This window comes from Rhyacophila brunnea, unplaced genomic scaffold (assembly GCF_057557595.1).
Source record: "Rhyacophila brunnea isolate RB1 unplaced genomic scaffold, BYU_Rbru_1.0 scaffold_266, whole genome shotgun sequence".
NCBI classification, from domain to species: domain Eukaryota; kingdom Metazoa; phylum Arthropoda; class Insecta; order Trichoptera; family Rhyacophilidae; genus Rhyacophila; species Rhyacophila brunnea.
This window is the reverse complement of record NW_028232931.1, coordinates 65,569-78,667: the sequence shown is the minus strand read 5'-3', so window position 1 is coordinate 78,667 and position 13,099 is coordinate 65,569. Positions and strand designations below refer to the sequence as shown.

Here is a 13,099-nt window from a genome sequence, read left to right as displayed (position 1 = left end):
TCCTTTCTGGCATTTGAGAAGTTCAAACTCATCAGAAAAGATGAATGTCGGATTGGAAAATCTCGGAAATACATGTTACATGAACAGCGTGCTACAGGCACTACATTTAACCAAAGAGTGAGTACCTACTGACACTAAATTGATTGATGTATCAAAAATGTTTGAAGCTTTGATACATTTTTAGAATTAGTTCACCAGGTTTCTTTAACCTAAATTTATAACTGATATTTTCAGAAACTTTTTTTTTTATTCAGTAAATAATTCACAAGATTAGTTAATTAGTTAACATTCTTCATTAAAAACAACTCAGAAATATACATATTACAAAAAATACGATGCTGGACAAAACTTGAACCTGCATAGATCGAATTCCAGCCAATGTGCTTTAGTAATAATTAAGCCACCTTTCTCCTACCTAATTACAATGAAATTAACTAGTAGTCATACTGCTGAAGCGCTTTACATTGACGTCTGACTTGTGGTTTGAGTCAAGGTACCAATAATACTTTGATTACTTGGCAGTGTCAGGAATCTCCAAATCTAAGTCTTAACATACATGGACTTGCTAATAGTAGTTTAATAATGAGTGAATCACAAGATTTGAGAATTTGACATTCTTTATTGAAGACACCTGATGCATCAATACTTCAAAAACAAGTGTTGCAAGACTGAAATTTTGAGACATTTCTGACGCTGGCTAGTTATTAAGCTAAGTACCTATTATTGGTATCTTGATTCAAACCACAAAAGTCAGTTGCCATGTCTTTTTCTAATATGTATATTTGTGAGGTGTTTCAAATTAGAATCAGAGGTGCACTTAACTAAAGTTACAAGTATCGGCACACAAACAATATTGACAAGGCAGTATGTATGTTCATAAATATAATAATATCATTTTTATAACTTGCCAGAACATCAGAATAATAAATTCATAATAGCCATTGTTAATGTAATGTAGATTTCTGATACCCGCCATTGACTTGCGGATTTGCATTATTAAAGTCTGACGAGTCCCACTTTGCACATCACTAGTTACCCCAATGATTTCATTAAATTAATGCGATAAAAAGTTTGCCACTATTTTAAATTATTGCGCGTGTTTTTAAACCTTGTAACTGTGTGTCAATCAATGTATTGTATAGTAAATAAATAAATATTGTTATAGTTACTGTAGTGTAGTGGCGAGGGATAGAGACAGGCTCTTAAGATTGGCATAAACAGTGCATAGTAAACTATGCACTATTTTTGTCGACTCGCCCTTGGCATATCTAAATTATTATCGTTTGGTTAGACAGGTTTAATTGAATTTTAAAAACTAACCAGCACCATATGCAAATTATATTCTTAGTTCAATGAAAACAAATACGTGTGACTGACAAAGTATAGTGTGAACTATTTATGTCAAATCTTAACAGCCTACCTCCACCCCTCGCCACTGCTGTTATGTGATTTTATGGTGCTCAGCATAGCTTCCGATTTGTTCGAAGTACAGCTTAGAACAGCGATGGCGAACCATTTTCTGCTGGTGGACCCTGCGGTTCTATTTTAGCAGACATGTTTACCGTTATGAAATTGTATACTTAAAAATTTTGTGGTCACTATTCATGGGTGCACGTGCCGGTGTTAAATTTAGTGTTAACAGTACACACAACTATTAAACATTTACCACTCTGGAATAATATTAAGACGGGATATGATCATAAATCAAGACTGGGCCCATTGTTGCTAATTTCTTCTGCGCGCATATGCGAGACCATGCTAGGACTAGCGAAACTAATGAAAAAGCAGCATGCGCCGATTTGACATTTGCTATTCTACCTGTACTTTGTTTCGAGTGAAATTTGTTACATGTGACAACAGATGTGTTTTTTCTACCAAAAATGTCACACCAATACTAAAATAGTGTAAAACTATTAGTGGCCAAGTTGAGTAAATTAACATCAAAAGACCTACACAATTTCTTGTAAACTCTGCATACCTAGGTACTTGTTTTTAACATTAGGTAGGTGTATCTATATATTATAATGAGGTCTCATTTTAAAATTAATCTTTATTACCTACTAATAACTATATGAAAATATTGATAGGTAGGTAAGTAGGTTTTATTGAAGTTAAGATTTTGTGATATTATCGTATTATTTTGTTTAATTATGTAAAAACAATTTAACTGTGTAGAAATAAATATCATTTTAATTTGATTATGCATTTAATCAAAACTTTATTAATTGTATTTAATATCTTTCTTCAATTATTTTATTGTATTTTCTACTTACGTAAATTATTGGCAGGCGGGATAATTTTTTTTGTTTTCATATTTTTGTTACGCCAAAGAAGTATAACTTCTAACGCGCATACATAAGTAGGTACACACACCGATTTTAATAAATTAGAAAAATAGTGATCTTTCATGTACCTTTTGTTAAAAAAATATTTTTCAAATGCTTGTATGAAAAATATTCATTACACTCGCCAGCCATCATCATGTGTTTTCACAGCAATATGCTAGGTATCTCTGTTGCTACCTACCAATTTAATGCGTTTTGATAGGCCAGTGGCAACTATATAATATATAGCCGAAAAGCATGACTGGTCGCTATCAGTTTACCAATATATATTTATCAATAATATATAATTTATCAAGTCTTTTGTATGTCTATTAAGTTGCATGGATAAAATTTGTATGTGCCATTTAAAACATATTTAGTGCTAACACCGCGACTGGCGCGTTTGGAGCAGTTGGCCATTAGATGTAATTAACGTGTTATTTAAATGTGGTAATTAAAAGGTCAGCAGTGATTGTGTTAACGTGGATGCATACAGTAAACGAGGTATGAGATATACAACAACAGAAATGAACTGTCATACACGCATGCTTGCCATAGTTTATAGATTGCGTTGCAAACTGTAAGAGCAATATGCCAGCTGGCAATATCTTGTGGTCTGCAATGAGTGCAATGTGACATTTAAAAACAACGGAATGGAGGTTGTGTATCACCTATTCAATTTAACCTATTTCCACTCTTTTTGACTGCTAAATTTAGTCAAAATTCTTTAATACTCTTATTTGCTTATAAATTGATGAATAATATTCTTTTATTTAAAGAACTGTGCAATATTTTTGGTAATGACAACAGTATTTATATTGTCATTGTTTGTTATATATTAAACTTTAAAGTGTTACTTATTTCATTTAAATATAATGGATTAAATTAAAAATAGTGTTTTGAATTTAATAAAGTAAAAGCGTATTAATTGACATTACTTTGCTGTCATTAATAGTTAATAGATATATGATGGAATAGTTAATAGATACTTGAAGACTTATTCAGGAAACTTGACTGGAATGACAAAGGGACCCATAAATGGGGAATACCTGAGTCATCTGCGCTTTGCCGATGACATAGTAATTTTCTCACAAGACTCAGAAGACCTCCAAAGCAGAATGCAGGAACTCGCTGAAGTAAGCAACAAAGTAGGTTTGAAAATAAATGTAACAAAGACGAAAGTCATGTTCAAGTGCTTTGCTGGCCAAAAAGAGATCCTCATCAATGGCACTCAGCTCGAACAGGTGAAAAGCTACATCTATCTGGGACAACAAGTGTCTATAGATGGATGTATATTTGATGAAATTGTTCGCGGAGTAAAGCTTGGCTGGAGTACTTTGCCCGCCTGAATAATGTCTTCAAAAGTGACCTTCCACTGTGCCTAAAGCGCAAAGTGTTCAACCACCAGTGTGTGCTTCCCGTGATCACATATGCGTGTGAAACATGGACCCTAAGTAAAAGAGAGATCCAGAAACTTAGAGTAGCACGACGTGGTATGGAGAGGTGCATGCTGGGCATATCGCGAAAGGATGAAAGGAAAAGATGATGATGATGATGATGATGAGATATATGATTTGGTTTACAAATAAGTTCTTGTATTGCTATTGGTTTCCGCACCGTTTGTGTTTATGATTCTTATTAATTTTGATATCCAGGTTTAGCAATTTGGTGATTATGAAGGACGATGAAGATTTGTTTGAGATATTGGGTGAATTATTTGTTTGCCTGCAATATTCGCCATATGAACAGATAAATGTAAAGCAATTCTACACACTTGCCATGCCCCCTTGGTTCATCTGGGGCCGTCAACAGGACAGCTCTGAGTTTCTCAGGTACATTTATTTCATTATTTTTTAGACCCTTTTTTTGGTCAATTACCACAAATCGATAATCATTGCCCAATATATTATTATTATAATGTAAATCAAATTGATTTTTTTTCATAAAAGTTTTCATATTCTATTGAAAGTTATCTGAGTTATAGTTATAATATTCTTAATTCAAATTTACAAATTACAAATTCAAGACATTCACAACATGATGCTTAAAAACAGAAATATATGCAGTATTAGAAAAACAGTAAGTAGGTATAAAGAGTAAATAGGTACAAAAACTATAAAGTAGATACATGGAAGTACACTGAATAAGCCAGTGGCAGGTTAATTCTGCACCTTGGGAGAACAAACAACTGATTGATGCTCCCGATTTCTAAAATAGTTGTCAGAGACATACAGGACAATATTACTAAGAATAACAAATAGCAGGGTTCTCATTTACACCATGTACAAGTCTGAAAAAAAACATGGCCAAATATAGATATCTTTTAGTGTTTAAACTACAGTATGTAAGCATACCTAAGAGAAAGCTAGTTGGATAAAGCCACAGATAGTATCCATATAGCCTTAAAAAAAGTCTCAAAAAATTCTTTAGAATTCAGTCCACCGTGAGGTTGTATTTTAACTGATGCAGCGTCCAAACAATCGACCTGCAAAGGATTTTTAAAGATGATATCTATCCCAGAAATCATTCTCTCTATAAGGCTGGTATTAGACTATCAAAGATATTTTATCAAATATTTTTATAGCGTTTCTGTATCATGAGAGATATATTACACTGCTCAAAAATATTTTATAAAGTTACAAGTATAAGTAACAAATCTATGTTAGCTTGCTATGTATGTTTCCACGGTAACCGCACAAAACAGCCAGGGGAAAAATGAAACATTAATTTTTGTAGAATCTATTTAGGTTAGGTCATTATTTCATTGTACCTAGTCACCCAATCATTTTGAACATATGAATACGTGTATTAAATAAGGCTCTAAGTACCAAAAAGTAGTATTGCCTGTAGTTACAAAATACCAAGTCATTGCAGTAAAATTTCATGAAGCAGACCTTTTGAAAAATGTAGTTTTACAGTGTGAAGCAATCACGGCAGCTTCAATAATTTTAGGTATTAAGAACTCGCAAGTGTCAACACACCATCGTCAGCTATTTTATATTGAATGCCATTGACCACTGCAGTGGTACTTACACCATTATAAATAAAACACGCCAACGGACTGACAACGTCGACAGGTTTAATTATTTTGCTGTATTTTTTTGACTTGCTTGAGGCACTTAGACTATAGTTGAAGTTATTGGCATTGGTATGTAGAACATTTTTCTATAAAAATGTCAGTTTTTATGTTTTTGGTACTTATCGCCTTAATTAATACACGTATTCATATTATATTGATTAAGATGAGATAACCTAAGCTTGCCGGCAACACCGAGTTCCGGCAAGTCCCGTTTATTTGAGGCTTTCTAGTGATTAGGAATGCAGAAATTAGGTATATAATTTGATTTATTATGGCGTATTGAAAATCTGTGCTATTAAAAATCTATCAACATAATAGAGATAGGACAATTTCAATATTAAATTTATATTTTTCCTGAAAGGTCATAGTTATATATTTCGTTGTTCTGTTTTGTCATGTTCTGTTGTCATGTTCTGTTTTATCATGTTCTGTTCTGTTATGGAACCGTTTCCACTCTTTTATTTCCATTTTTGTAATTTATTAAAAAAATCTATTTCATATTTTTCATGTTCTACGATCAACAATTGTTGTTGGTTAATTTTTTTGCCATATTCCATTTTGGAACGACCTGTTACAACAATGGCCCAGTGTTGCCATACTGAAATTTAATATTGTATTGGATTAAACGTCACATTTATGTGATTTTTTAGAAGATTCTTATAAGAATAGAACGCTTCGAAGGCCACTAATCTATTTTACATCAAGCAAAATTGTAGATTTTCGTAATTTTTGTTTTCAATCTGCTTAATTTTACAGGCAACACTGCAAACACTCTTTACCACTAATCTTTCATAAAAAGTATTGTCATGCTGTCACATTTTATGAAATATTCTTCCTAAAAGATATTTGATAATTAAATATCAGCCTAATTAGGAAATATTTTTTGTTTTAAAATGAATTGTATATATATATTACAAACTAATAAGATGTCTCCCAATGTTGTGGACATCTTTTCTTATAACCTAAGGCCATCCGCTCACGCAAAAACTAAAATCCGACAAACTGGTTGCTGATGGAACTAATAAACTGGCCAGTGACTGATGCTTCGCACACAGCACTACTGAAACCTAAAAATCTCATAACCTCAAGCTGTCAAACCCATTGTCTTTCCTACTTCATTCTAAGCTTTTTCCGTAATATCTTTACGGGAATATTCTGGCAGCCTGTAATTATACAGGCAGGAGTATTTCTCAGCATCTGCCACATATTTTAAATTAAAAATCGGTTCGCCCATTTAACTTTTGACGTATTGACTTGTTATTGCTTGTTTAGTTCAGTTCTACCAATGTTGGCAAGCAAATATGATTTTTGATCGAATCTACTGATATTGGCCATATTACCACTGTTTTATGGGTGACTGGAAACTGAGAGACCGGGAGACTAGCATGTCGCGTCTCTTCGGTTTCGGACGTTTTGAAACTGAGAGATTCCAGTCTTGCCGTCTGTGAGTTGCCATTGAAATACATTAGCTAGATACTGGAGTTTCAGTCTCATCTTTTTTGAGTATTCGAGCGGAGCGGATGGCCTTACCATCTTCATAACTAAACATAAACTGGAATATAATATAGATTAACTTTAGAACATCAACCTATGTTTCTGAGACAATAAAAAAGATTATATAATTTTTTCCAGTTATCTTCTCCACCAACTCCACGATCGAGAGACTGCCACCTTAGCCTTGCACCCTGACAAATACCAAGGAGAGTCAAATAAGACATCGCAGGCTGACATCGTAACACCTTCAGAAGCTGGGTGTTCTTATTCTTTGCAAGAGTCATCAGTCGGTAAATACAGCTATATAATTTTATAGATAAACAAATATTTTTTGACTATTACCTTCTATCGCTTGGATAGGCAAGGTTTAATTGAATTTTAAAAATTAACAAATACTATCCACACATTGTAGGCTAATATTAACTAAAGTTGACAGCCTACCTCCACCCTTCGCCACTGGTATTGGAATAATATAATATATATTTGAAAGGAATAACATGATTAGATTTACTGACCATAGAATAGAAACTTAAGGAAGAAAATCCCTGTCAGAAAAATCTGCTCGAGCCGACCTTCAAGGCTCTCAAGAACGCTGGGCTAATCACCTTACTTTCTTAAAATCCGAAAATTAACTCACCACAGCTGCCTAGGATAATAATTATCTCGTAATCGAGCATGAGCATTAGCACAAGCAATGGGAGATAGCATTTCTCAAAAACATCTCGCAATCCGAAAGAAAGTGGCCACACCAACCTTTAAGGCAATACCTCAGTTGAGGCATGGTCTAAAAAGATTGAGGCTAGACGATGCGCGGATTGTGGTTCGCGGGTGCAAATGAGGCATGCCGAACGAAATATATTTTGTCATATAAATCCAACATGCGTCCATTTAATGTTCTGTTTATTCTTCTATTAGTAACAATAATAATATATTCATTTTTCTTTTTCAAGAAAATGGGTAACGTTTTTAGTCATCTTAACACCATTTAAGAATTAATACCCCCGTCGCCATCACAAAACAAATTGACGTATTGACACCTCGACGTTCGCTCTCCGAATGCCAGCGAGTCCAAACTTTCGTCGCGCCTATAGTTGAAAATTATTTGCCGTTTCACTGATGTATCGTCTTAACACAGTGCAGATCATATTATGCTAAATGTTTCATTATTGAACCAGTATTCTTCCGAATTTTAAATTATTCAAAACAAATGCCTGAGATTGGCATTCTGTCTTCAAAGACAGGCGAATAAGTTTGCATTTTTTGTATGGCCGGCACTGTATGCCTGGCCATATCCGCGAACATGTTTGCTTTGGCACAGAACCAAACAAATAATTTTTTTTTAATTTCAGTCATGTCAATTTCAAATTAACGATTTAAAGTTTCATTATATCTTCCAGAAATGCCAATAATTTATTTATTTTTCACACGGTATTTATTATGCTTAAAATTGATTGCAGCTTGCAACAAACGACTGGAGGAAGCGGGTGACGATAACCAATCTGTGAAACGGTGGCAGCCAACCACCCCTGACCTATATTTCAATACTATAGTGGAGTATATCTTTGGCGGTGTGATGGCATCATCTATTATGTGCACTATCTGCAAAACTCAAAGTGTCAAAAACGATACTTTCCGTGATATTCACTTAAGCTTCCCGGATGATGAAATGTGCCAACATTTACCTGGAGGTGCCGCTTGCAGTTCTTTGCAAGAACTTATTGATTACTACTTTAAAGTTGAAGTTTTGTCTAGCCAAAATCAGTACTCGTGTCATACGTGTAATTGTCTCCAAGATGCTGAGCGCTCTATGAATTTAATAAGGGCCCCAAAAAATCTGATTCTTGTGCTAAAATATTTTACATATAACCCGGAAACACAAATTCGGTCGAAATTAAATCACAAAGTATTTGTCAACAGAACGGTTATTCTTAACGAAAATGGTCAAACCGTTTATTACAAATTGTACGCGACCATCATACATAGTGGAAAGACTCCAGATTCGGGCCATTATTTCACCATTGGCGAAGATAGTGACCTTTGGTATACGTATAATGATGGATCTGTTATCCAAATATCTGTTGAAACTCTAAAAACGATGGAGGCATTCAACTCGCCATACATTATTTTTTATAAACGCGTCAATAACAATCCCGCTGAAAATATTGAGGATAATCAGCTCACTGAGCCTCTAAACATTATCTACAATTTTGAAGAGGATCATATAGCCTACTGCCGACTACCAAAGTTTTATACTGATTTGATTAATTCAGAATACAGAACATTCTCTGGAAAAAGACAGTGAGGATGATGTCTCAATGAGCAAAGTATGTATTTTAAAATGGTCACTGAAGCACTCAATCGAAATTAATTGGTTTTTTGAGAAAACTATGCTTACAGGAAAATTATTTTAAAATACTATTTTATGCTCTACTTTCATTGGCACTATCTAAATTTTTTTGATTAATTGAATGAGTACTTTCTGTTAATAAGCAGATTAAGACTTGTCAAGAAAACACCAAATTCAAATTTCTCCTCACTGATTTTACGCATTTGGATGAACAAATTTTAAATGTATTATTTTCCCCAATTACTGTTGTATGAAAATAACAAAAATTTCATAATGACACTAATAATAACTACGAATTGCAGTAAATTAGGATTTTTCTGCAAGCACTAGGTTGCAGAAAAATGAACATGACTGACAAAAATATTTGTTTTGTCAACTTAAGTGGTAGCTTCAATAGCATTATAACCAACCACTGACTCATTGAATGTATATATGTCACAGCTAACATGAAATAAATGAGTCATGTAGGTTTATTACTGTCATATAAAAATGGGAAGATTGAAGATTCCCGTGAGTTTTATTTATTGTATTTTATTTGTGACACATTAAAACTAGCGGTCATGCTATATCTCTAAAAATGGTATTGTTTTGTTTTGGGCAAATTATTAATTGTATATATTTTACTCCGAATGTGTGAATCGGCAAAATTTTGCCTATTTCATGAAAAATGCAGGCCCGTTGCTTTGTTCTTGAATTAGGTAAAATATCTGCTGAGAGTGTGAATTCGGCAGTAATTTTTCTGCTTAGTTCATGCATTGGGCAAATTAGATAGTAGCGCTACGGTGATGTTTTTTGCAACTAAGCCAAATGTGTCAAATGCTCATGCATTGGTCAAAATAGATGGTCGCGCTCCCGTGGTGTTTTTTGCAACTAATCAAACTAACCAAATGTGTCAAACGCCATTGATTATATAAAAATATACCAATCAATAAACTACAATGACGTTCATATCCATTTACTATGCCCAAAAAAAATCAAGAACTATATGATAACGGAAGAATTTTATTAAAAGGAATTTTCGCGATTTGATTCGTACTTGGGTCTCAGGCAATGGTCGATTGTTTGTTTGTGTTAGTATGATTTATAGTTTGCTGACACTTGTTAGCTAACCTTAAAATGAACATTCAGTTGAATTCAGAATTAAAAAACCTAACCTAACCTAATAATAATAATATTATGTCCAATTATAACTAATAAAACCATCCGTATTAAATTTACTTTTTCTACTGTCATGCTGATAGTTTAAGAATTCCATACCCTGCCAAATTCACGCACTCGGCAGATAAATTGCCTAATTCATGAATAATGCAAGCCTGTTGTCTTATTCATGAATTAGGCAAAATATTGCCCATTTCGTGTAATACGCAATTTCACACATTCGGTGTAACATATACATTACAGAAATTGACCTAGGTCACTTGTAGGTCAGTATAATAAATTATTAAGAGATTTGAAAAATATCATATTTAGTGAACTGTTTTATTTTTAACTTGAACTTATTTTTAAGTTATTTCTATATATGGTTAAAAATAATAATCGATATACTTTTGATTTGTTAAAATTACATATGGTTACACTTATTTATTTATGTAAAAGTAAAAATAATAAGGTATGTAAGATTAGGTACTGCAAAGTATTATTATTTTGTCACACAAAGAGTTACTGCATTGATTCAATAGATTTACAGGGAAATGCTCCTGAAATTAATTGTGATGATTATTATTATTGTATCTAACTATGTTATTTAGATATTTTAAGACATTATTTGTAATAATTGAAATATTGATCATGCTTTGAAGGAAGATCAAATTGCAATTCTTTATTTTATGTTTTTTTTTTTACCTTTGTGGCACAATTTTCATTTTACTATTAAAAAAAAAGTTGACTGACAATGTCAGGTCTATGCTCGCCACACTCTCATTTCATGAATCTGTAATATTTTTGTGAAGGCACATTGTGTTATGCCTTTCTGTGAAAATTTATGTTGCGCATAATATTGTTTTTTTCATTTAACCACAAATAAAACGTGTATATAGAAAACTGCTGTTTTCTAGAAATGACAATAATATGTATGTATTTATTATTTTTACTGTACTTACTTATTACTTCTTATTATTATTTACTTATAGTTTTTTCCCTCACACGATTGGTTGTTTTAAGTTCTTACATTTTTAGAGGTTATCAATTACCTGACTAAATTATTATTGTTTATTCCAAGCCTACAGAACCATGTATTTCGTATCAATCCATATATAGGCGATGTTTTCTTTTGATAGTATCATATCAAAGTCACAAATGGATTTTGGTGATGTGTATTTGTCATAAAATAATGATACATATAGAATCGCATTATTAGGTAACCAGTGGTCAGAATCACCATTAGTGTCACAATGCAACAGTATTGCTCACATTGTCTTATTCTTGAATAATTAATGATCGTCATATTTGCCTTGATACGGTAATTTTTAGATACAATAATAATAATATTGTATCTAACTATGTTATTTAGATATTTTAAGACATTATTTGTAATAATTGATCATGCTTTGAAGGAAGATCAAATTGCAATTCTTTATTTTATGTTTTTTTTTTACCTTTGTGGCACAATTTTCATTTTACTATTAAAAAAAAAGTTGACTGACAATGTCAGGTCTATGCTCGCCACACTCTCATTTCATGAATCTGTAATATTTTTGTGAAGGCACATTGTGTTATGCCTTTCTGTGAAAATTTATGTTGCGCATAATATTGTTTTTTTCATTTAACCACAAATAAAACGTGTATATAGAAAACTGCTGTTTTCTAGAAATGACAATAATATGTATGTATTTATTATTTTTACTGTACTTACTTATTACTTCTTATTATTATTTACTTATAGTTTTTTCCCTCACACGATTGGTTGTTTTAAGTTCTTACATTTTTAGAGGTTATCAATTACCTGACTAAATTATTATTGTTTATTCCAAGCCTACAGAACCATGTATTTCGTATCAATCCATATATAGGCGATGTTTTCTTTTGATAGTATCATATCAAAGTCACAAATGGATTTTGGTGATGTGTATTTGTCATAAAATAATGATACATATAGAATCGCATTATTAGGTAACCAGTGGTCAGAATCACCATTAGTGTCACAATGCAACAGTATTGCTCACATTGTCTTATTCTTGAATAATTAATGATCGTCATATTTGCCTTGATACGGTAATTTTTATTTTATGTTCAATCCATACATAATAAATAATCTTTTCAAACCAAAGTTTATGAATTTTAATATTACCCTGTCATATTTATTTAGGAAAAACGAGATGAGAGGGAATGCGAACTCCAATCACTGTATCTGCAGTATAGTATTGTCAACCGTACTATAATAAAATTATAGTGGAATGTTATAACTTTAATTCTGAATGATGAATCTTAAAGGTGAAAAATGTTCCCGTACTATAGTTTTTCAGAAATACTATATTTTTACACCTTTGTACTATAATTAGCACAGAAAAAGGTGTCAACACTGGCAATGTGGCATGTTTTCATCAATATATAATATATTTTTATATTTGTTCTACATGTGCTCCTATGTAGATCTAGGCCACCTCACGGAGACGTTTCTTAACAGATTTTTGTTTACACGAGAAATGGATATTAGTCATTTGCTCAACCTATTAGGTCCATACTCTGGGTGCAAACACGTTTTGAAAAACAACGTGAATTTTTGCCAGACCCGCGATTTGCACCTGAGACCCACGACATTATAAGCCTGACGCATAGTCACTTGCCCATCGTGAGCACCAATATATCGCCAAACGTTAAAAATAATTCATCTCCATATCGTGCAGTGATTCCAAACCA

The 13,099-nt window shown here is 32.7% G+C and overlaps 1 protein-coding gene across 1 annotated transcript; it reads left to right on the top strand.

Annotated features, from left to right (window-relative positions):
• The first annotated feature begins 2,690 nt into the window (after positions 1–2,690).
• On the top strand, positions 2,691–12,429 carry LOC147068715 (ubiquitin carboxyl-terminal hydrolase 46-like). Its single transcript, XM_085951870.1, has 3 exons — positions 2,691–4,156; positions 7,036–7,187; positions 8,355–12,429. Exons 1-3 carry the CDS (start codon positions 3,999–4,001, stop codon positions 9,197–9,199), a joined length of 1,155 nt encoding a protein of 384 aa, XP_085807996.1. The 5' UTR covers positions 2,691–3,998; the 3' UTR covers positions 9,200–12,429.
• The last annotated feature ends 670 nt before the right edge of the window (positions 12,430–13,099 follow it).

What these genes read in the sequence shown, in the direction of transcription:
- LOC147068715 (XM_085951870.1), top strand. Translation starts at nt 3,999, where the DNA reads ATGAAGGACGATGAAGATTTGTTTGAGATATTGGGTGAATTATTTGTT. An exon ending in GACAGCTCTGAGTTTCTCAG is followed by an intron (nt 4,157 to 7,035) that starts GTACATTTATTT and finishes AATTTTTTCCAG; the next exon opens with TTATCTTCTCCACCAACTCC. An exon ending in TTTGCAAGAGTCATCAGTCG is followed by an intron (nt 7,188 to 8,354) that starts GTAAATACAGCT and finishes AATTGATTGCAG; the next exon opens with CTTGCAACAAACGACTGGAG.